General features: G+C 43.7%; 1 protein-coding gene across 1 annotated transcript in view; it reads left to right on the top strand.

Annotated features, from left to right (window-relative positions):
• ZPBP2 (zona pellucida binding protein 2) overlaps positions 1 to 21812 on the top strand; it is a 125053-nt gene that overhangs the window by 90984 nt on the left and 12257 nt on the right. The window contains exon 6 of the mRNA XM_063425860.1: positions 17193 to 17370. Within this exon, the coding sequence (XP_063281930.1) occupies positions 17193 to 17370 (178 nt within the window). The remainder of the gene's footprint in view (positions 1 to 17192; positions 17371 to 21812) is intronic.

Raw genomic sequence — 21812 nt, 5'->3', positions numbered from 1 at the left:
GGGACCTCAGTTAAGAAAAAGGATAAATGAGTCATTTATTACACGTGAGTTTACAGAGGAAGAGGTTCTATTTCAACTCTCAAAAGTAAAGACAAATAAGTCAATGGGACCTGATGGAATACACCCAAAGCTATTAAAAGAGCTTAGTGGTGTACTAGCAAAACCATTAACAGATTTATTTAACCAATCATTGATAACAGGAGTAGTCCCAGAAGATTGGAAGTTAGCGAATGTTGTGCCCATTCACAAGAAAGGTAATAGGGAGGAGTCGGGCAACTATAGGCCAGTAAGCCTTACTTCAGTAGTGGGGAAAGTGATGGAAACCATGTTAAAGGATAGGATTGTTGAACATCTAAAAACACATGTATTTCAAGATCAGAGGCAACATGGGTTTACTTCAGGGAGATCATGCCAAACTAATCTTATTGATTTTTTTGATTGGGTAACTAAAATTATAGATCAGGGTGGTGCAGTAGACATTGCTTACCTAGATTTCAGTAAGGCTTTTGACACTGTTGCACATAGAAGGCTTATCAATAAACTACAATCTTTGAGTTTGGATTCCAATATTGTTGAATGGGTAAGGCAGTGGCTGAGCGACAGGCAACAGAGGGTTGTAGTCAATGGAGTATATTCGAAGCTTGGGCTTGTCACCAGTGGGGTACCTCAGGGATCTGTACTTGGACCCATTCTCTTTAATATTTTTATTAGTGATATTGCAGAAGGTCTTGATGGTAAGGTGTGTCTTTTTGCGGATGATACTAAGATATGTAACAGGGTTGATGTTCCAGGAGGGATAAGCCAAATGGCAAATGATTTAGGTAAACTAGAAAAATGGTCAGAGTTGTGGCAACTGACATTTAATGTGGATAAGTGCAAGATAATGCATCTTGGACGTAAAAACCCAAGGGCAGAGTACAGAATATTTGATAGAGTCCTAACCTCAACATCTGAGGAAAGGGATTTAGGGGTGATTATTTCTGATGACTTAAAGGTAGGCAGACAATGTAATAGAGCAGCAGGAAATGCTAGCAGAATGCTTGGTTGTATAGGGAGAGGTATTAGCAGTAGAAAGAGGGAAGTGCTCATGCCATTGTACAGAACACTGGTGAGACCTCACTTGGAGTACTGTACACAGTACTGGAGACCCTATCTTCAGAAAGATATTGATACCTTAGAGAGAGTTCAGAGAAGGGCTACTAAACTGGTTCATGGATTGCAGGATAAAACTTACCAGGAAAGGTTAAAGGATCTTAACATGTATAGCTTGGAGGAAAGACGAGATAGGGGGGATATGATAGAAACATTTAAATACATAAAGGGAATCAACACAGTAAAGGAGGAGACTATATTTAAAAGAAGAAAAACTACCACAACAAGAGGACATAGTCTTAAATTAGAGGGACAAAGGTTTAAAAATAATATCAGGAAGTATTACTTTACTGAGAGGGTAGTGGATGCATGGAATAGCCTTCCAGCTGAAGTGGTAGAGGTTAACACAGTAAAGGAGTTTAAGCATGCGTGGGATAGGCATAAGGCTATCCTAACTATAAGATAAGGCCAGGGACTAATGAAAGTATTTAGAAAACTGGGCAGACTAGATGGGCCGAATGGTTCTTATCTGCCGTCACATTCTATGTTTCTATGTTTCTATGTTTAATAGGGGACAGCTGCCTGCTCTCCCTGTAATACACTGTACTCCACTATGCCCCTGTATACACGTAGGATTCAAACCATTGTGTCCATTTTCCCCTCTAAAACAGCCTGCATGGACAGCCTGCATTTACTTTACTTTACAAAGATTCTATTTGCTACAAATCTGTAAGGCGCACGGCTAATACACTATGGATTTATGGACACATTAGATCTCCCTACTGTATGAACAGGAGATACTTGCATGTTCTCTCCTGCATTGTATATCTTTTTGTATAATACAACCTATGATCTAAGTCATACCATCTGTCTCCTTTCTAAACACACAGTTCGGTACGGCTTATGATCTATAAGTCCTTTCTGAATGGGACCCTATGGGGGAATCGGCATAAGTATATTTACGTTTTACATACTTTACAGTATCCTACTTTGATACAAGATGTGTATCATTAGAACTTTTTCAGCTTTTTCCCCTTAGCGAAATTAGGGGTTACAGATGTCAGATGGAGGATGACCACTCCCCTCCCTGTCCTTGATTGGACGATACTCGATGGGAGTGGCCTATTAGCATCATGTGGTATCCTGGGAATGGCCCCTGCACGCGGATTGGCGGCCCTCCGTTAGTGGGAGGGCTCCCCTTCCTTTTATAACCGGCAACAAGTCCAGTTACTTTTCAGCTCTTGATAAAGGCGTATTGAAACGCCGAAACGCGCGTCAAGCGACTTTTGAGCCGATGCATACTACTATTTTTACTTTTCCACTTGGGTTTTGATTCACTTTTTTCTTTCTATTTGGTTGGACATCTACTTTGAGTTTTTTGTACATGCTGTATTCGTGAAGTGGATGGGAGGTGCGGCGATTTAGCATGATAGTCTTATGACTGTATGGGGAGATAGGGACAATTTGAGGCTGCCTCGAAGTAGCAGTTAGTCTCTACTCTCACATTGTGAGCTAGACAGTTAGCTTAGGGTGAATTCAGGGTATCTGATGTGGTGTGTGTGAGGGGGTTTTTACCTGGCTGTTTTTCTCAGCAGAAATACCCCCCTATATTGGGGAATTATCTACTATATTATTCTGGAGATATTTCCGTGTATCTGTATATTGTATACTACCCCTATTTCCATACACCTTTTATATAGCCCTCTGACGTTCCGTGAGACCACCCACTTCTGTCAGGCAACCCACACCCTTTCCCTCCCCCTCCCCCTCCCCCCCCAGTCCTACTTTTACATACAGAGTGCTCAGTATTTTTGTGTCAACGCCTTGGGCGTATCTGTTCACATTATACATATGAGCACTCTTCCTCTCCGCTCTTGCCTCCCCTTACTCACGTACTACTCAGGTATTTATACCCTGGAAATACTGAACAGCATTATTGTACAACACTCTATCTACCCACCATCTAGGTCTAATCACCTGTTGGTAACGTGTTTACCAATTTTTATCATACTTATAGGTTGTTGTTTTTTCAAATAAAGGTTTAAATACCCCCTCCCCTTTCTGTATGTGACTTTTACATTTAGAGGTATATATCTGAAGGCGAGATTGGACAACTCCCAATACATGGGATTTCTCCATTTTTTCGTTTTCACCCCCCTTTTTTTGCAGGTAGGCCCGTAGGTTCAGTTGGCGTTTTTTTTTTTTTTTTTTTTTATTAATTTTTTTTTTTCATTTTTGTCCCTTCCCCCCCCCCTCCCCCCCCTCCCTCGGTCTCCCATCGAGTGAGAGACTGTAAAAATAAGACTATAGTCAACAATTGGAACAAATAACGTAGGATTGTCACATATTAAGAAATAGTGCTTGTGTGTTTAGTGCCAAGTTATATCTTATCTGGTTCTGGACGGTGGGGATTCTAATAGTTCGTAATCTCCTGGCGGTTGAGTCCGTGGTCTCGGTGGTCTTGATGGTGCTTCTTCAGTTGTCCTGGCGGTTTGATGCGGGTGAGGTTTGCTGTGAAGGTGATGAAGGTGATAGTCCATGTCTGCATTTAGTTGGCCGGTGGAGGGCAAGAGCCGCGGGGCGCTGGAGCCCTATTCGGGTGCGGTGTTGGGCCCCTGGGAGAAAGCCTTCCTGTAGGTCGTCTGTCAGGCGGTTCGGTAGTGAGGTCGATAGCGGGGAGGCCCAGGCGTTCCGCAAATTCTGTTGCTTCAGAGATATTGTGCAGGGTGAATACACGGTTATTTTGTCTGACTTGCAGCTTGAAGGGGTGTCCCCATGTGTATCTTATGTGTCTCCTGGTCAGTTCCAGGGTTAGGGGTCTCAGTTCCCTTCTTTTGCGGAGTGTGCTTGGGGCTAAATCTTGATAGAAGCTTACTTGATGTCCCTCTATCTGGAGTGGGGTGTCTCTCGCCGCTCTCATCAGTGCTTCTTTGATGTGGAAATAGTGCATACGGATAATAATATCCCTGGGCTGGGTTGCGTTGGGGAGAGGGGCTTTAAGGGCCCTGTGGGCTCTATTTAATAGGAGCTCGGGCGGTGAGGCCTCTGGCAGTAGGCCGCAGAAAAGCTCTCTCAGTGTGGAGGCCAGTGTGTCGATTCCTACCGTCTCTGGGCCTCCTCCAGCAGGCGTACCTGGTCCTGCAGTGCTGAAATAGCTGTCTCATTTGCCTGTGACCGCGTGGAGGTTTGGTCCAGCTGGTCCTCAATGGCGGTGGTTCTGCGTGTAAGGTCATTCAGGCTGTCAGTAATGGGTGTCAGGTGCCTTGAGAACTCTGCTGCCATGTTTAGTTTAATCTCCTGCAGTTTAATCTCCTGCAGCAGGTGCCTTAAGTCATCTCTGGTGAGAGGTGTCGAGGTTGCTTTGCGGCTAGTATCACTTGTCTTCGAGTCACTTGTCACTTGTCTTCGAGTGCCACGAGTCTTCCTCGCGTGGGGATTAATCTTCCCCACGTGTGTGTTATGGTACTTTTTCAGTAAACCAAAATGTTTAAGTGTCTATCTGTTCCTGTCCAAATTAAAGAGAATTGAATTGCGTATATACGCTGAAGTAATTCAGTCTGACACACGGAGTTCAGGTTAAAATAACTTCGAGGAAATTTATTGGCAAGTGAAGAATCAGAGGGCGCGCAGGCCCTTTTAAGAGACATTTTCGTCATCATTGATTATCAAGATATCAGTGAATAAACATCATTAATTGGATTAATTGTTAAGTGTCTGGATTAGTGTCCACCTATCAATATAATTAATTGGATCAAAAACTAAGTGGTTAGTTCTGTGTCCACCCACCAAGAGGTGGTACTTTTTTGGACACGGGTGGGGGACAAGGGGTCTTGAGCGTCATTTTACTCGGTCGGTGATGTCAAATCTCGTGGTTAGGTGCAAGGTCTCTTATGAATAGAACATTTCATTACTACTGTGTTCTCATGGCCTTTAAATTATACTATGTTGCGAGTTAGGGGAAATTCAACAGTTCCTGGGTTAGTCATATCCTTATGGAGAATACAGTCTTTGTCTATTGTATTAGATGTGCTGAGAAATACTGTCATGTAATGTAGTTTTCATATGGAGAAGTCAGGTTATGAGGACAAAATGGAGGATTTGTCACAGTATCAGGTTAATACAGAGTTAGAGCAGCAATTCAATATAAGTACAATAAGATTTTTTAATAATTCTACATCAGTCCCCCCTATGAAATGTTAAATTCTAAGAGATAAAAACTTTATTTGTTAATACCAGAAGACGTGTTAGCCCAAAGGCACAGAAACCCCGTGGCCGCTAGCTAGGTGTTAATGCAAAGTGCAAGTCTGTCCCTATTTTCTGACCCTACTAGGCTAACTCATCTGTCAGTATGGCTCTCGAACACTTCACACCCATGGGTGTCCCACGGCAGCTAACCCACCGCTTCTCCACACGGGGCCTTTACCATTCACTGACAGATGCTGTCCCTAAGGTGGTCCCTTCCTAGAACTCTCGCACTTTATCATCAAAAGGGATAGATTGCAGCGGCAAACAGGGTGAGTTGAGATCCTGGAAATCTTGGTCATCAACATCAAGAAGTGTGAAAGTGGGTGCCGCTTGGTCAACAGTCTTCGTGAGAGCTTTCCTCAGACAGGGGAAGACACAACAAAAGAGATAAAAAGAGAAATTAGTATTGCCATACCAATATGCATTAAAGCCTTTTTCCAACCTGTCATCCAACCAAACCATCTGTCCCAGGGATCTTTTATCCCAGAATTCCTTTTTAATTCCTCTGAGAGGTCATTTAATTTTGCTATGGCTAATGTAACTTTACCATTAGGACCTGTGTTTTCTGGGATGTAGGTACAACATGTCATGGTGTCGGGCAAAATTTTACATACCCCTCCTTTTTCGGCTAGGATCATATCCAGGGCTATTCTATTTTGGAAGGCCATTTGGGATGTTGCCTGCAACTGTTCGGCTAATCCCTGGAGGGCATCTCTGGTGTAATTAACGAAACGCTGTTGATTGTAATAAATGTAGTTTATCCAGTTTAAGTTCTTGTTTGCGGTAACTATGGTAAAAATTGATTCAAATCCTGCAGCAACTTCATCTCTCGCTTTAAATTCATTGGGTACCCCCCTAGGCACCCCAATGGCATCAATGTAAATGTGAGGGTCAAAACTTCCTTTTACTGGGGCTTCACGCTTAGCCTTAGTGTGGCTGGACTCATGGGTGTTGGTGTGTGTGTCAGAAATAATGTGTATAGGCATAATGGCCTTGGCCAATGTACACTCCCCCCACCACTCTGTGTCCATTCTGGATCTTAGCTGTAAATCCCCACACAACCAGTAAATATCTCCCAGTGACCTAATGTGCTGCTGCAGCAAACGTACAGGAACAGTTCTATATGTAGTACAATAACCTGCGGGAAAGTTACCCACAAATTTACCAATCCCATCATGTTTGACATAGCAAGTGTAATTACCTTTATATACGGTAACACCATGAGGAGGTCTTACATTTTTGGCTATAAGAGGATACTCCGCTGTCCATGCTTGACATAGAGACCTGTTGAAATTATATTGGTAGGCAAAAAGACTTAAAATACAATTTTCTTCATCTACTGGCAGGGTTAAAGGTACAGTGCCCAGATGAGGCCGGGCACCACCACACACATAGCATGCGGTTCGGTTATGTTTGTTGGCATTATATTTCATCCATTCTAACCATAGGTTAACATCATTAAAACCTGTTTCAGCGGCCATGGTATCTTCAAAGGTGGGGTTAGCAATGGCCATCATGTCCTTAAAGGACTGGATGTGTGGTTTTAATGGGTTTGTGACCATGTGAGTAGCTCCTTGCCACTCAGGGGAATTACACATATCTTTAAGGTAGAAATGCCCTAATTTAGTATAGGAACCCTTTTTCCAGTACATTCCCAATACATACTGGTCTGCATCTGTTGGGCTTGGATGCTCAACATTAAGAATTAATTTCATTGGTGTGCCTCCTCCAGGCTTTCTCAGAGTCATTCTTTGAAGGAGGGACCTACCATGATCATCTACTTTAGATAAGGCACTTTTTGGCTTGTAGCCCCAGGAAGGCCCGGCATTCCATCCCGCCGCCCCCCAATGGCCACAATTGTGCCCCCATTGTTTGTCAACTACACAAACATATGGATCTTTTACATGAGGGATATCTCTATAGATATTCTGGATTTGTGTTGTAGAGAATGGGCATTCTACGATGTCACAATAATCAAAGGTATAGGTAGCCACACGGGTACATGATGAATTATACCAGAAGGTGTACCCACTAGCATCTTTAGTGATGGCTACTTGCTGGGCCTTAATTAAACTAATTAAGGAGACAATGTACCAGAGGTACATGGTTGTGCGGTATCTGCTTCCTCTGGGGCAGGAGACTTCTTGCAGTGGGAAGCGTGGATCCAATGTGGCCTGCCGGCCAATTTGACGGAAGTTGCGGTGATCAGGAGAACTTGGAATGGCCCGTCAAATCTTGGTTCCAGGGTGCTTTTCCGCACGAACTTCTTAACCAGAACCCAATCTCCGGGAAGCAGGTTATGGGTACCTGTGTTCAAATCAGGATCTGGAATTGAAGAGAAAACTTGGGCATGTATTTTGTTCAAGGCACTTGCAAGTTCAGTTACATAGTCTACTAAAACATCTGATTGAAGCTGTAACTGCTGTGGATAATAACAACCTAGCCTGGGTGCTGTCCCAAATAGAATTTCATATGGGGATAACGAGTGTTTCCCTCTAGGTGTGTGCCTAACGCTGAACAAAGCTATTGACAGGCTTTCTGGCCAGGGCATTTTTGTTTCTTGTGACATTTTTAACATTCTGGCTTTTAGAGTGCCATTCATGCGCTCTACTTTACCACTACTTTGTGGGTGGTAAGGGGTGTGGAAGGCTAGGGTCACTCCCAGAGCAGTCCAAATTTCTTTAGTCACTGTTGCTGTAAAGGCTGGGCCTTGATCACTTTCAATGACTTCTGGAAGTCCAAATCTACATACAATGTCTGTAAGTAGGCGTCTTGCGGTTGTTTTTGCAGTGATATTGGCCACAGGGTAGGCTTCTGGCCAGCCTGAGAACATATCCACCATTACTAGTGCATATTCATGAGACCCACTCTTGGGCATTTGGATGTGATCAATTTGAATTCTCTGGAATGGGTACATGGGTTTTGCTAGGTGCTTTGCAGGCACCTTGATTGGTCTTCCTGGATTACATTTTGCACAAATGACACAGGCCTTGCAGAAGCTGTTGATCAGGGTTGTGATTCCAGGTGCTTCATAATATTTTTGAATGAGGGCGGCCATTAGGTCTTTTGACAGATGTGCAGGCCCATGGGCCCATTGGACAACTGCTGGGTATAAGTTTTTTGGAAGGCAAAATTTAGAATTGTTGTAGTAAATTCCGTCCTTTAGGACAGCTCCTTTCTTCTTCCATTTCTGGATTTCTTCAGGGGTAATTATAGCTTGTTGTTCTCGTAGAATTCTTAGGTCAGTAGGAAGAGTTTGTAAGGTAAAGATAGGAACTTCTTCTTCTTGACCGGACACTTCTTCATCCACTTCCTGCAAATCTCTGGCTGCTTGCTTAGCAGCCTGATCAGCTAAATGGTTGCCCTTTGCTTCATCTGAATCCAATTTCCCATGTGCCTTTACTTTCAAAACGGCCACTTCTTCAGGGAGTAGGAGGGCATCCATTAGTTCCTTGATTGCAGAGCTGTGTTTGACTGGTGTACCGGCAGTGGTAAGAAATCCTCTTGTCTTCCAAATGAGGCCGAAGTCATGTGCCACACCCAGAGCATATCTTGAATCTGTATAGATGTTGGCACGCTTTCCCTTGGAAATCTTGCATGCTGAAGTCAGGGCTTGCAATTCAGCTTCTTGCGCAGACATTGCTGGCGGTAGAGGTGATGACTTGAGAACTTCCTCTGTTGTGGTTACGGCATATCCTGTATGGTATTTTCCTTCTTCATCAGCATACCTTGAACCATCCACAAACAGAGTAAAATCCGGATCCGGTAATGGATTCTCATGCACAGTTGGTAAGTGTACTGTTTCCATTTTCATCTGTTCGAAACAGTCATGAGGAGTTTCTGGGTCATAGTCATTTGTTATAACTAGGTCTTTAAATTCCTTTTCCAGGAAATGGCGTGGCCATGCTTCAAGAAGGTCAGTTGCTGGGTATTTGGCAATGCCATTTTCCTGTAGTTGTGATTCATCCATGGTGGCCCATAATTTTGCCATGGGACCAAGGTCATTCCATGATCTTGTCTTCAACTTGGGAACAGGAATATGTGGAATAGCAGTATCCCAATGACGGTATAGGTAATTGAGTTCTGGGGGCAGTTGGATCAGGACCATGCTGTTGCCTTCTGAGTCACAATAGAAATCTTGGGCAGTGAGCTTTACTTCAAACCAGTGGTAGAGCTCATCTTCATAGCAAGGTTCAGGAGTAATGTCTGGCTTGTACCACATGGTACAGAAGGCGTAATCTGGACCTTCACAGAGAGGTGTCTTGTCCTCGTGAAAAGTTAAATGTGGATGCATTTTCTTGATACATCCACAGAGAAGGTAGATGTAGGTTTCATCTGTGACAAACCCATAGTAGATACCCCCCTCAGGGAGTGGAAGAAGAGTGGATGGGTTAAGAACTTGACACCTTTGTATAGAAATGTTGTCAGGCAGAAGAAGATGACATTGCAGACGTAGGTGTCTAGCGGGAGACACGTGCTTGAGCTGGACTTGGTTGATAATGGCAGAGATGTCATGAGGGGCCAAAACAACCAACGGGTGGCCAAGGACCAGGTCTGAAGTTCTTTCAATGAGTTCTCTTGCAGCAAAAACAGCCCTAAGGCAGGAAGGGGTCCCTCTAGCCACAATGTCCAGTTGGCATGAAAAGTATCCAATAGGCCTCTGGCCTTTTAAGTCATTAGTTTGGGTAAGAACTCCTGTAGCATGGCCTAGTCTTTCAGAGACAAATAATTTGAAAGGCTTGGTATAGTCTGGTAGGCCCAAGGCAGGAGCAGAGACAATGGCACGTTTAAGAGATTTGAAATTGTCCAGAGCTTCGTTGGTCAGGCCGAATGGATCTGACTTGAGTGCATCATAGAGAGGTTGCATAAGCAGAGAGGCCTCTGGGATCCATGCTCTGCAGTAGGAAATGAGGCCTAAGAAGGCATGAAGAGATTTTGAAGTCCTTGGGGGTTGAATGTCCAGAATTGCTCTGACTCGGTCCCGAGTGAGATGTCTGGTACCTTGAGATAGGCAATGTCCAAGGAAAATCACAGAAGGTTGACAGAATTGCAGCTTGAGAAGTGAAGCTTTACATCCTTGTTCTGCCAAATAGCAAAGCAGACTAATTGAACACTTTTCAGTAGTGGGTATATCATCTCCACAGAGCAGCAAATCATCCACATACTGGAGTAAAACAACTTCTGGGTGTTCAGCTTGCCATGGGTCAAGAATAGTACACATGGCTTTGGCAAATTGACTTGGAGAATTTTGTGCCCCTTGGGGCATGACAGTCCATGTATATTGTTGCATTTCATGGGTGAAAGCGAACAGGTATTGACAGGATGGATCTAGTGGAACACTGAAAAAAGCATTAGCTAGGTCAATGACTGTGAAATACTTTGCAGAAGGTGGGACGCCAGAGAGCAGGGTATGGGGGTTTGGTACAAGAGGGGTGTCCAGGACAGTGGCTTCATTGACCGCACGGAGATCCTGAACCATCCTGTACTTTACTGGCTCACCTTTTAGAGTCTTCTTCTTCACAGGAAATAATGGAGTATTACATTCTGATTTACACTCCACTAAAGCACCCTTTTCCAGGAGCGCTTTGATGTGAATAGAAATGGCTGCAGCCTGTGCTGGTTTTAGAGGATATTGTGGTTTCCTTGGTAACTTAGCTCCTGGAATAAGCTTAACCACCACAGGTGGGACATTTAGATGACCTATATCCTCTGGGCCTGAGGACCATAACTTAGCAGGCACCTGAGTTTTTAACTCATCTGGGAAATTGGACCTAGGTTCTGCTGCTTCCTCATTGGGTATATCTAATTGCAGCATCAAAGGTAAGGAGCACAGGGCTGAAGTGTCAGAAACAGATAGAGGTGTAAACATTTCTACCTGTCCATCTGGAGTGAAGGTTATAGATGCCTGCAGGCGTGAGAGGACATCAGCGCCTAACAGGTTAATTGGGCATGTGGAGGAAACTACAAAACGAGCAAGTAAGCTTGTGCCAACTCGCAGAGGGGTTGTTAGAGGACTGTGTCTCGGTTGGCCATCCACTCCAACACAGGAGACATCAATACTTGACAAGAAAGATGGGTCTGGCAGGTCTTGTTCTCTGAGAACACTTCGGGCTGCGCCTGTGTCAATAAGAAATGTGGTAGGTTGGCCTTCAATGGGTAAAGTCACTGTGGCAAGTGCCCCCCCCCCCTTTATCCCCTGTAGACACTGCCATGACAGGGGTTAATGACACAGGTTTGCCAATTTCCTAATCATCATCTGGTTCCTCAACATTTGGAACCGTTTTCTCGGCCTTAGGGGCCGGGGCAGGCTTGGGAAACTTTTTGGGCTCCCCTGTGGGAAACTTTTTGGGTTCCCCCGGTTCCCTTTTGGGTTCTGGACAGTCACTTCTGTAGTGTCCCTTAGCCCCACAATTAAAACATGTTACGTCCTCTAACTTGACACCCTTGGTGCCAGGGGTGATGGGGGTGGCACGGGCCACCATGAGAGGAGCTGGATTGGGTCTTCTGGGGGTTTGGGCAGATTCCAAACCTCTAGCAACTAGGAGTAACGTATCTAGGGGAACAACCTTGTATTCAGGGCGTGCAGCAATGATTCCCTTGCGTATGGAATCTTTAACACCTTGGACAAACGCACCTGATAGCATTTGTGAATGAATTTTGTCAGTGAGATCAAATCCCAAATCTGTAAACATTTGATATAGTCTTGCATGAAACCTTTCCACTGATTCTCCTTTGTCTTGCACAACATCAGTAAGGCCAGCAGCTTGATCTGCAAGTTTATCCTTAGCCCAATCTCTTAATTGATTGCAAAAGGTTACTCCGGAGGGGTAATCAACATCACTTGTAAGCAGATCTGTACTGAGGTGGCGGGCCATGCTGGGCCAATATGCATCCCCTGCTTTAATAGCACAAATGCTCAGTAGGTCACGCCAGGCGGCGGAATAAGTATTTTGTATCTGAACTATCCCTCGGTAAAAAGGCATAGGCTGCTTCTCTGGGTCAGGGAGAGATTTCATTAAAGCACTAGCTTGTGTGGGGTTAAAAGCGACATATTTAGGAGGGGCCTGTTCTCCCCGACCCTGATGGCCGAAGGGATCTTCAATCGAACGGTGGGCTCTCGCAGCCTCCATTGAACCCTGGGACAGCCTGTCATCCTCTTCCTCATCTAGCTCTATTATCTGGGACCTTCTGTGTGAGGGGAACACCTGAGGAGACAGAGCCGGGGGATAGGAGGGAGCTCCGGAGGCGGGAGTTGCCATTGGGTCATAACCTTGGGGCCGGTAATCACCGGGAAGCACCGGCATCAGGGGTGCTGAATGGCTGGGGGCCGCCATATTGGAGGCGGGGAAGGAAGTTGCATTGGGGTTAAGGGAAGATGTGGCGGCCATGTTGGATGTGGGCACATCCGGGGCAGACTGAACCGGACTGGGCATGACCGGAACCTGGGGAGTGACTTGGGGAAAGGGGTATGGCCAGTGAGGATAGGGGTATGGGAAGGGGTATGGCCAGGCCATTTGGGTGGGAGTTGGGGCGGAACCTGGAGTGGGCAGTGAGGTTGGGTAGGGATTAGCAGAGGGGGTGGGAACCTGGGCTGTGGTCGGGGCGGGCGAGGGAGAGGGTGGAGAAGAGTCAGTAGAGGCGGGTGAAGAAGGAGGAGCCGGAGTGGGATCAGCAAGATTGACAGTGGCAGGAGAGGAGGGGTTAGTGAACTGGGCAGATGCAGATGGGAGGGTAGGATTATCTACGGAGACAAAGTGTGAGGAAGGAATGGCAGATGAGATGTTAGCATTAGACTCAGAAGGTGGCTTGGGGATGGATGAGGATGATGGGAATGTTAGGGAGGGAGAAGGGGAAAAGTAGGATCCATCAGAATTTAGGACCGGGCAAACGGGAGAGGTGACGGGATGGGGATTGGGAGGATTGGGAGTGAGATACATAGTCAGCTGGCAATCTCCCATTACTGACTGGATCTTTGGGATAGACATCCCCCGGGCGCCATTTTGGGGCACTAGCTGAGGAAGAGCCCCAGTAACATAATTATTATGGTACACAAACATTTTCACACCCTTGTGAATTATTTCCTCCTCAACCCAACCTTCTTGCTGAATAGCCTTCGCTACTCTGTACCATGCTTCAGCTGTTTTTAATAAATCATAATTTGCAAGCTTGCCTTTCTTCTCCATCAACAATCTACGCCAACTTTCTGGTTGTAATCTACCACATGTCGGCACAGCAATTTTACAAACTTTTGCAATCTTTTCAACACCTTTAACCATCTCCTCACCCTCTCTGTCATCAACTAAATCACATGCTAACCAGCCCTTACTGGGCTTACTTAAATCCTGCCCCATAATCCCTTTTCCCCTACACCAGCGTCCCAGATATAGGGAAAGATAAGGAAAATTGAACCGGAACGTCTACAATGCTCGACTGCCACCTGAGAATCGTGGGTCTTTCTCAAGTGCGTCTTCCCAAAACGTAGACTAGTCACTGAATCCGCCTACCCGGGGTGGTAGACATGGATTGGAGCGAGGTGAGAAGTGTGTGACCAATCACTTCTCTATTAAGAGGAATGGGAGTGGATAGTATAATAGTACAGGAAGTGTAGAAAAGGTAAAGAGTAAGGAAAAAATCCTTAGAGACAGATACAGGAGTTTAAATGACTCCACATTAAACAAACAAGACAACAGTACAGATGAAATACAGTGCATGCATCACAGTTCAAATGAAATCAACAGTAATCCCTTTCCTTCTACATGTGCTTACTCCAAAGTCACCTTTCTCAACCTCGTAGTGTCCCCGCTCGGAGAATGACTTCCTCAAGTCTCACTACCAGCGGCCAAGGATAACAGCTAACACCGGTCCGAAATCCTTTCTAGCCTCCCTCGTTACAGCAGTCCACTTAAAGTGGCCGCGCCACCCTCACTCCCGTAGTGCCCCTATAAAACCCACTTTATAAGTCTCACTACCACGTGATGTGGAAAACAAGCAATGCCTGCCTGAATCCCCCCAGGAAACAGAGTCCCCTGCCACAAGGCTAAGTCTCCTACCACAATTAAATAATCAGTGGACCTTCAACTCAACTAGAGCCGAAGGGTCCGGGTCAGGACGTCCCCAACTCAACTAGAGCTGGATGGTCCGGTTCAGGACGTCCCCAACTCAACTAGAGCTGGATGGTCCGAAAGCGCACAGTGAAGCTAGCTAGACTATCAAAGTGACACAAATTGGATCACAGGAAACTATGATTCTACACAGATCCCACAGTTCCACAAACTTCTTTTTCCTTACAGCCACAGCCACGTGGCTCCTAAAAGGAGTAAAACAGGCAACAGGACTCCAGGCAAATCCCCCGGGTCCACCCCCCCTTTATCCCAAAAAAGGGGAAAACAGACAAACACAGGACCCTCAGGCAAACTACCACTGGTCCACCCCCCCCTTTATCCCAAAAAGGGGAAACAAATAAACATTCAGCCCGGGCAACCAAACTAGACACACCCAGGCAACAGATAGACTAAATGCAGGTAACAAATGGGTAATAAGACTCCGGGCAAGATATTACCTGTCTTTGATGTCCTCCCGGGAAGCAGTCACAGACACGTGGACGGGTCAATCAAAGGGGCCGGAACATACCGGTGGCTCTGCAGAAGTCTCTACCGTGTACCTGGAGGTGATCAATCTCCTTTCCTTCCCCCTGGATTCCTCCGTCCACCCTTGTCTTCCTTAGGACGGCTCACCGGCCAGACATAGCCCGGAGTCCCTGTTCGGGCGCCAAAGTTGTTATGGTACTTTTTCAGTAAACCAAAATGTTTAAGTGTCTATCTGTTCCTGTCCAAATTAAAGAGAATTGAATTGCGTATATACGCTGAAGTAATTCAGTCTGACACACGGAGTTCAGGTTAAAATAACTTCGAGGAAATTTATTGGCAAGTGAAGAATCAGAGGGCGCGCAGGCCCTTTTAAGAGACATTTTCGTCATCATTGATTATCAAGATATCAGTGAATAAACATCATTAATTGGATTAATTGTTAAGTGTCTGGATTAGTGTCCACCTATCAATATAATTAATTGGATCAAAAACTAAGTGGTTAGTTCCGTGTCCACCCACCAAGAGGTGGTACTTTTTTGGACACGGGTGGGGGACAAGGGGTCTTGAGCGTCATTTTACTCGGTCGGTGATGTCAAATCTCGTGGTTAGGTGCAAGGTCTCTTATGAATAGAACATTTCATTACTACTGTGTTCTCATGGCCTTTAAATTATACTATGTTGCGAGTTAGGGGAAATTCAACAGTTCCTGGGTTAGTCATATCCTTATGGAGAATACAGTCTTTGTCTATTGTATTAGATGTGCTGAGAAATACTGTCATGTAATGTAGTTTTCATATGGAGAAGTCAGGTTATGAGGACAAAATGGAGGATTTGTCACAGTATCAGGTTAATACAGAGTTAGAGCAGCAATTCAATATAAGTACAATAAGATTTTTTAATAATTCTACATCATGTGGAGCTCTCCTCCCTGCGGGCGCGGAAGATCGGTGCTACCTCCGCTCCATGCTTCGTTTTTCGTCCTCCTCCCATGTCAGGTCGGTTGGGTGCCTTGGTAGGGATGTTTTGGGTATGCTATTCGTTCGTCGAGTATACGTGCCGTTAGAAGCTGTTATAGTGCCTGCCGGGTCGGAGCTCTATCAGAAAGCAGCCATCCGCACCGGAAGTCAGGCGCCGCCCCCGGGAGTCCCAATTTTAATCCTAACACATATTAAAAGTATATTCAAGGACTGAATTCAGCACATTACAGCCCTGACGTTAGTATCTTAAGGTGGCCTGAGGCACACCATCTAAAAATCTCTGCTTGAACTCACTGTATCTAACCCTAACCATATGTTGATGAGCAGTGTTAATTTTGTCGACTAAAAATTTTAGTTGACAAAATTTTAAGATTTAGTCGACTAGAACTAGACTAAAACTAAAACAATTCAGATGACTAAAATACGAATGAAACTAGCTTGGCTATTTAGTCAAAAGACTATGACTAAAACTAAAGTGAAATTTGCCGCCAAAATTAAAACTGCACAGAGGGGCTGTGAAAGGTGCAAAAGAGACAGAGCAGGTCTTGGGAGAGAGACACACACCTAGAGGGGCTGGGAGGACACAAAAAGACACAAAGTGGCTGGCGAAAAGGCAAAAGAGACAGATAGAGGCTTTAACGAAACCTATTAGATTTTAGTCGTGACTAAAACTAATCTAAAACAATTCACATAACTAAAAGACGACTAAAACTAAAATGGCCTTTTAGTCAAAAGACTATGACTAAAACTAAATTGAAATTTGCTGACAAAATTAACACTGCCTTAGAGTGTTGGTAGAAAGTAACATAGAAGTACACTAGAGCAATCCATGTAGCCAGATAAGATGGTGACAACCCTATATATAGTTCAGCACACACAAAACACATGAATTAAACTTCTGCACAGATAATAGAAATTCCATTAATCTTTTTTATATTTATGTTCATGAATGGAGGACTTTGCACTCAACCATGTCCAAAACGTAGGTACTTTTATACAAAATAATTAGAAAAAATATGTGAAAGGTGGTTTGTGATTTGTAGGGTGTACAGAATGTGTCAGTGTGTATGTATTGAGTTCCTTAGACCATATAATGTGCAAGGAGCATTGTTGCCATGCTTAAAGTGTTCATTTATTATGCACAAGGTGTCTGTTTAACCCCTTAAAAGTTTTATTATGCATTAGTCACATGATGTGACATGTTTAGTTTTGTTTTTATCTATTTTGTTTATTACCCAAGTAAATGACTACAATAAAAGCTATGGTTAATCTTTTTATTCCAACTTTGCAGGCTAGAGATCTCATCGAGAAATTCTTCATTCGGCAGCCGAATGTCCTAAAAAATGAATTTGCAGACCCCACAAAAATATATTATATTGAGCACAGTATTGAGATTACTCGTATTGACAATTGTCGTTCGGGCTTTGGGAAAAACGAGATCACACACAATGACTGCGCTAACTGCTGTGGTAAGAACTCCTTTTCATAAAGATTTAAACATTTCACTGGGTAGAAAAATCATACAGTAACTTGTTTAAAAGAACACTCCAATCACTATAACCACTACAGTTCATTATAGTGGTTATGGTACCTGGACTATCCTCACACTTCCCTGATGTAAGCAGTCAAGCCATTCAGTAATGTTTTGACTTCTTACCTGCGGTCTGCTGGGCACTGTTCCCATTCTCCTCCAGAAACTCTCAGACCTGAACTTAGCCTAGCAGTGCAGGGCTTGCCTCATTGGCTGAGAGCAATCAGCTGACACTCTCAGTTATTGAGAAGAGCTAATGGAGCAGACTCTCACATCTTCTTGCAGAATGGCATGAGCTGTGCCCAAGCAGACTAGGGTAACAAACAGTGGTGTATCCTGGTTTTGTGCTGCCCTAGGCACGCCAAAACTCAGGCGCCCCCCCTCCCCCGCACCACCCCCGCAATCCCCCTTTCCCCGCCTTCTAAGTACACACACACACACACATTCACTGACAGACACACATACACTAACTAACAGACATACACGCTCACTAACAGACACGTATACACTCTCACTAACAGACACACACAAACTAACAGACACACACATAGTGACACACTCCCTAGCAGACACACTCCCTGACATACACTCACTAACAGACACACACACACACACACACACTAACAGACACACACTCACTCACTAACAGACACACACACACAAACAGACACACACTCACACACTAACAGACACACACACTAACAGACACACACACACACACACACTAACAGACACACATACACTCACTAACAGACACACACATACTAACAGACACACACACACACTCACTAACAGACACACACATACTAACAGACACACACACACACTCACTAACAGACACACTCACTAACACACACACACATTAACACACACTCACTTTTTCTTTTAAAAATTCAACCCCCCCAGCCTCCGCACTTGTTAGTCAGAATAGAAATCGCAAAGAAAGAGGAGGAGAAACAGAAATACAGTCTTCCTCTCTCCACATACACTGCAAGGTGTACCCTGGCTGTGCCAAGATTACACTGGATTGTCATATCAATTGCTATATCTGTAATATACACTTAAAAGGAAACTGGGTTTTCAGGATTTTATTTAATAAGATGTTCAATATTTCATTTAATAGTGCAATTTCCAATGATGTGTCAGTTCCCCTTTTAGCGAAGCTGTATATTGAAGTGGAGAAAGCTGTCTTCTGGATTAGCCCTTTGTGCTGACCACAAACCACAAACACTCCTCTCTTATAGATCGCTGTAATCCATCTTGCAGGGTAATTTGTAATGAAATGGACAGGTGCAATTATCCATACAATGACTGACGATGAAAAATGGCACTCATTTCCTCTGGCAGTGCTACATACTCTGTTAATGTTGACTTGGGTAATTTGGCTAAACTATTGTAACAAGTAAATGGCATGTTACTATGGCCAATGGTATTTTTTGCAGGTCAATAAATAATATTGAGAAAATAAAATAATATTCTGAAATATGAACAATAGAAGTTTAAAGGAACACTATAGGCACCAAGATCACTTAATCATACTGACAGCCACTAGAGGCACTTCTGCCGAATAGCGGTGTAAAACTCCACTATTTCTATCAGGTGATTTCATTGGCGTGGCAACTTGCCGCACATGCACAATAGCCTCCCAATGCTTTCCTGTGGGTGAATAGGGCACCATAGCGTTAGGAATATACCTTTGTATTCCTAACGCTATAATGCTCCTTCAAATAACTATTTGTGTGTAATTGTTTACAGTGTTATTCACAAAATACAGAATTTTCTCCAGATGAATAAAATTTGTTTAAAGTTATTGAATTCCATCTGGTCTGGCAATTGGTTCGAAATCCAGTCATTCCAATCTGTCTGATGCATTCAGATGCATTCAGTTTAAAATCTGTATTTTTCATATCCGAATTCTATATAACATATAGGATCTGGATATTTACAAAGGTCACATTTTATACAAAATCGTGGCCGGATACATCCGATAGGATGCATATTTGCAAAATATCATTTACTTGCAAAAACAAAAGTGTGTATCTATGTGTGTATGTGTACCTTTGTGTTTGTATGTGTCAGTGTGTATCTGTATCTGTATGTGTACATGTCTGTGTGTATCTGAATGTGTGTATTTATGTGTGGAAGTGTACCAGTGTGCATCTGAGTGTATGTACATATCTGTGTCTGTGTATGCTTGTAACTGAGTACCTGTTTATATCTGAGTGCGTGTGCATATCTGTTTGTGTCAGTGTGTGTATCTCAAACACCAACACTGTACACAAATACACCCCTACATTCAAACACCACTAGTGCAAAGAAATACACCCCTGCATTCAAACACCCACACTGCACACAAATACACCTCTACTTTCAAATACCAACAACGCACACAGACGCAGTCCTGCATTAAATACATACAAATACACTCCTGTATTCAAGCACAAACACTACACCCAAACACAGCCCTGCATTCAAACACCATTATTACAAACACTTATCTGCATTAAAAAGGTACACACTACACACAACTGCATTCCAGCGCTACATACAAATATGTAGTTCTATCTTTTTTATTGTTGTAAGAAAATAAATTACATTAATGACATTATGTGAAATTGTTCTTTGTGTCTGCTTTTTTTCCTCTGTGCTTGTGTGTATGTATACATTTCAGTGGGCAATTTGGCCCTCCAGAACAAATGAGTTTTAACACCCTTGGGCTAGATGGACACTTTAAAGAGGCTCTGATGTTATTTTAAAATTGTTTGCTTTTTAATGAGCAAATACAATGTGTTGTCAGTATAACAAGTCTAGTACTTTCAGAATCTGAAATATTTTCAGCAAAATGCATTAGCTATAGGAGAGAACTAGGGAAGTTAGTTTGTTCCAGACTTTATTTCAAAGTGTTTTTCATACATGTAAGTGCATGTTGCTATCATGGAGCAATATTGGAGTCGATTACCTTGAAGGTATGTCTGCGAGCATAAGTCGGTAAAGCTACATTCAGAATCCAGTCTGCAAAATGTATTCTGTTTGTTAGTGGAACTCACAAACTGATGTGCTATTGTCAGGGTTATTGACTTTAGTGAGAGTTGCTGAAAGTTCAAAGGGAATATCAGATTTCAGGCCAAAACAGTCAAACGCAAAGTAAAATTGAATTAGAGATATTTTTCCGGCAGTTCTGATTTTAGTGAATATCTCTTTGTAACTTTGGAGACTGCTCAACTGATGGTGAAAAAGAAAATCACAGAAATCACTAATTTTAAAACCTTTCTTTCTAAAATACCACATGTATAGGGATATGGGGTTCATGAGTCCCCACCACAACGCCATTGTTGGGGGGCTGACAGGAGCTGGAGACTCGAATGGGGCCCTTATAAACCCTGGGTCTCATGTGGCACGATTTCATTGTTAGCCCTGAGTAATAGTTAGAGAGAAATAACACCTCCAACATGTGATTACATGTCTTGTGACAGTTCCACTTTAATGCACCATATTTGAAGTTAACTATAGAGCACGGTGGGGGATATTGCTGTGGGTTCAGGGTTCAGGGTTTTAACGCATGGGGTGAAAGGTTAACCACAGAAGGTGTGTTATTTATATATATATATATATATGTATTAAGGCGTTTTGGCCTGTAATTGTGGGAGGGGCGTATGACACATCTCTTCCCTACTTAAGGGACACCCCTTACCTGGCTCCATACCGTTCGAGGTCAGCGCTGCATGAGGATCCACTTCCGGTTCTCGTTCGGCGCCATCTTGGTTTTTCAGAAACCCACGATTTCTCCACGTGTAGCTGTGTCCAGGAATCCTCTTCAAGGTTTTCCACCCGTCCAGCTCCTCGTGGCTCCGGTCTTCATCGTAGATAACGTCCCAGGAACTTCAAAATCGTAAGTCCGACGCCCGGTTTAGTCCCATGGCGTTCCGTTCTAAAATGGGTTCTCACTTTACGGCTTTACGGCCAGGCCGCAATTGCATATGGTAATTTCTCATTTCGGTATCACTTGTCCGTGCCATAATTCTTTCGGCATGTTTCTAAACACCATTTCGTCTCATTTCATTGTCGCTTCATTGTACCGAAGCTCTCATTCATGCTGCCTTCCGTTTCGGCTGTTACATACCTCTCATCTAGGTCGGTCAAATTTTGACGATTTTCACTGGTTTTCTTTCTATTCATTCTAAGTATGCGTTCGGCAGTTTGCTCAGTTATGCACACATTCATTTCACATCTGTCACAGGGCAAACTCTGTTTCTGTTGTATATTTAAGCAAATTCAGTTTTACCTATTTTAGGTACAATCATTAATTTGTATAAATCAGATATACTTGCCATACTTATGCATATGATACTAAGTTCCTATCTGGTTAAAATTGTCTCTTAT

The sequence above is a fragment of the Pelobates fuscus genome, chromosome 6 (assembly GCF_036172605.1).
Source record: "Pelobates fuscus isolate aPelFus1 chromosome 6, aPelFus1.pri, whole genome shotgun sequence".
NCBI classification, from domain to species: Eukaryota; Metazoa; Chordata; class Amphibia; order Anura; family Pelobatidae; genus Pelobates; species Pelobates fuscus.
The sequence above is the reverse complement of the archived record's forward strand: the minus strand, read 5'-3'. Positions and strand labels throughout refer to the sequence as shown.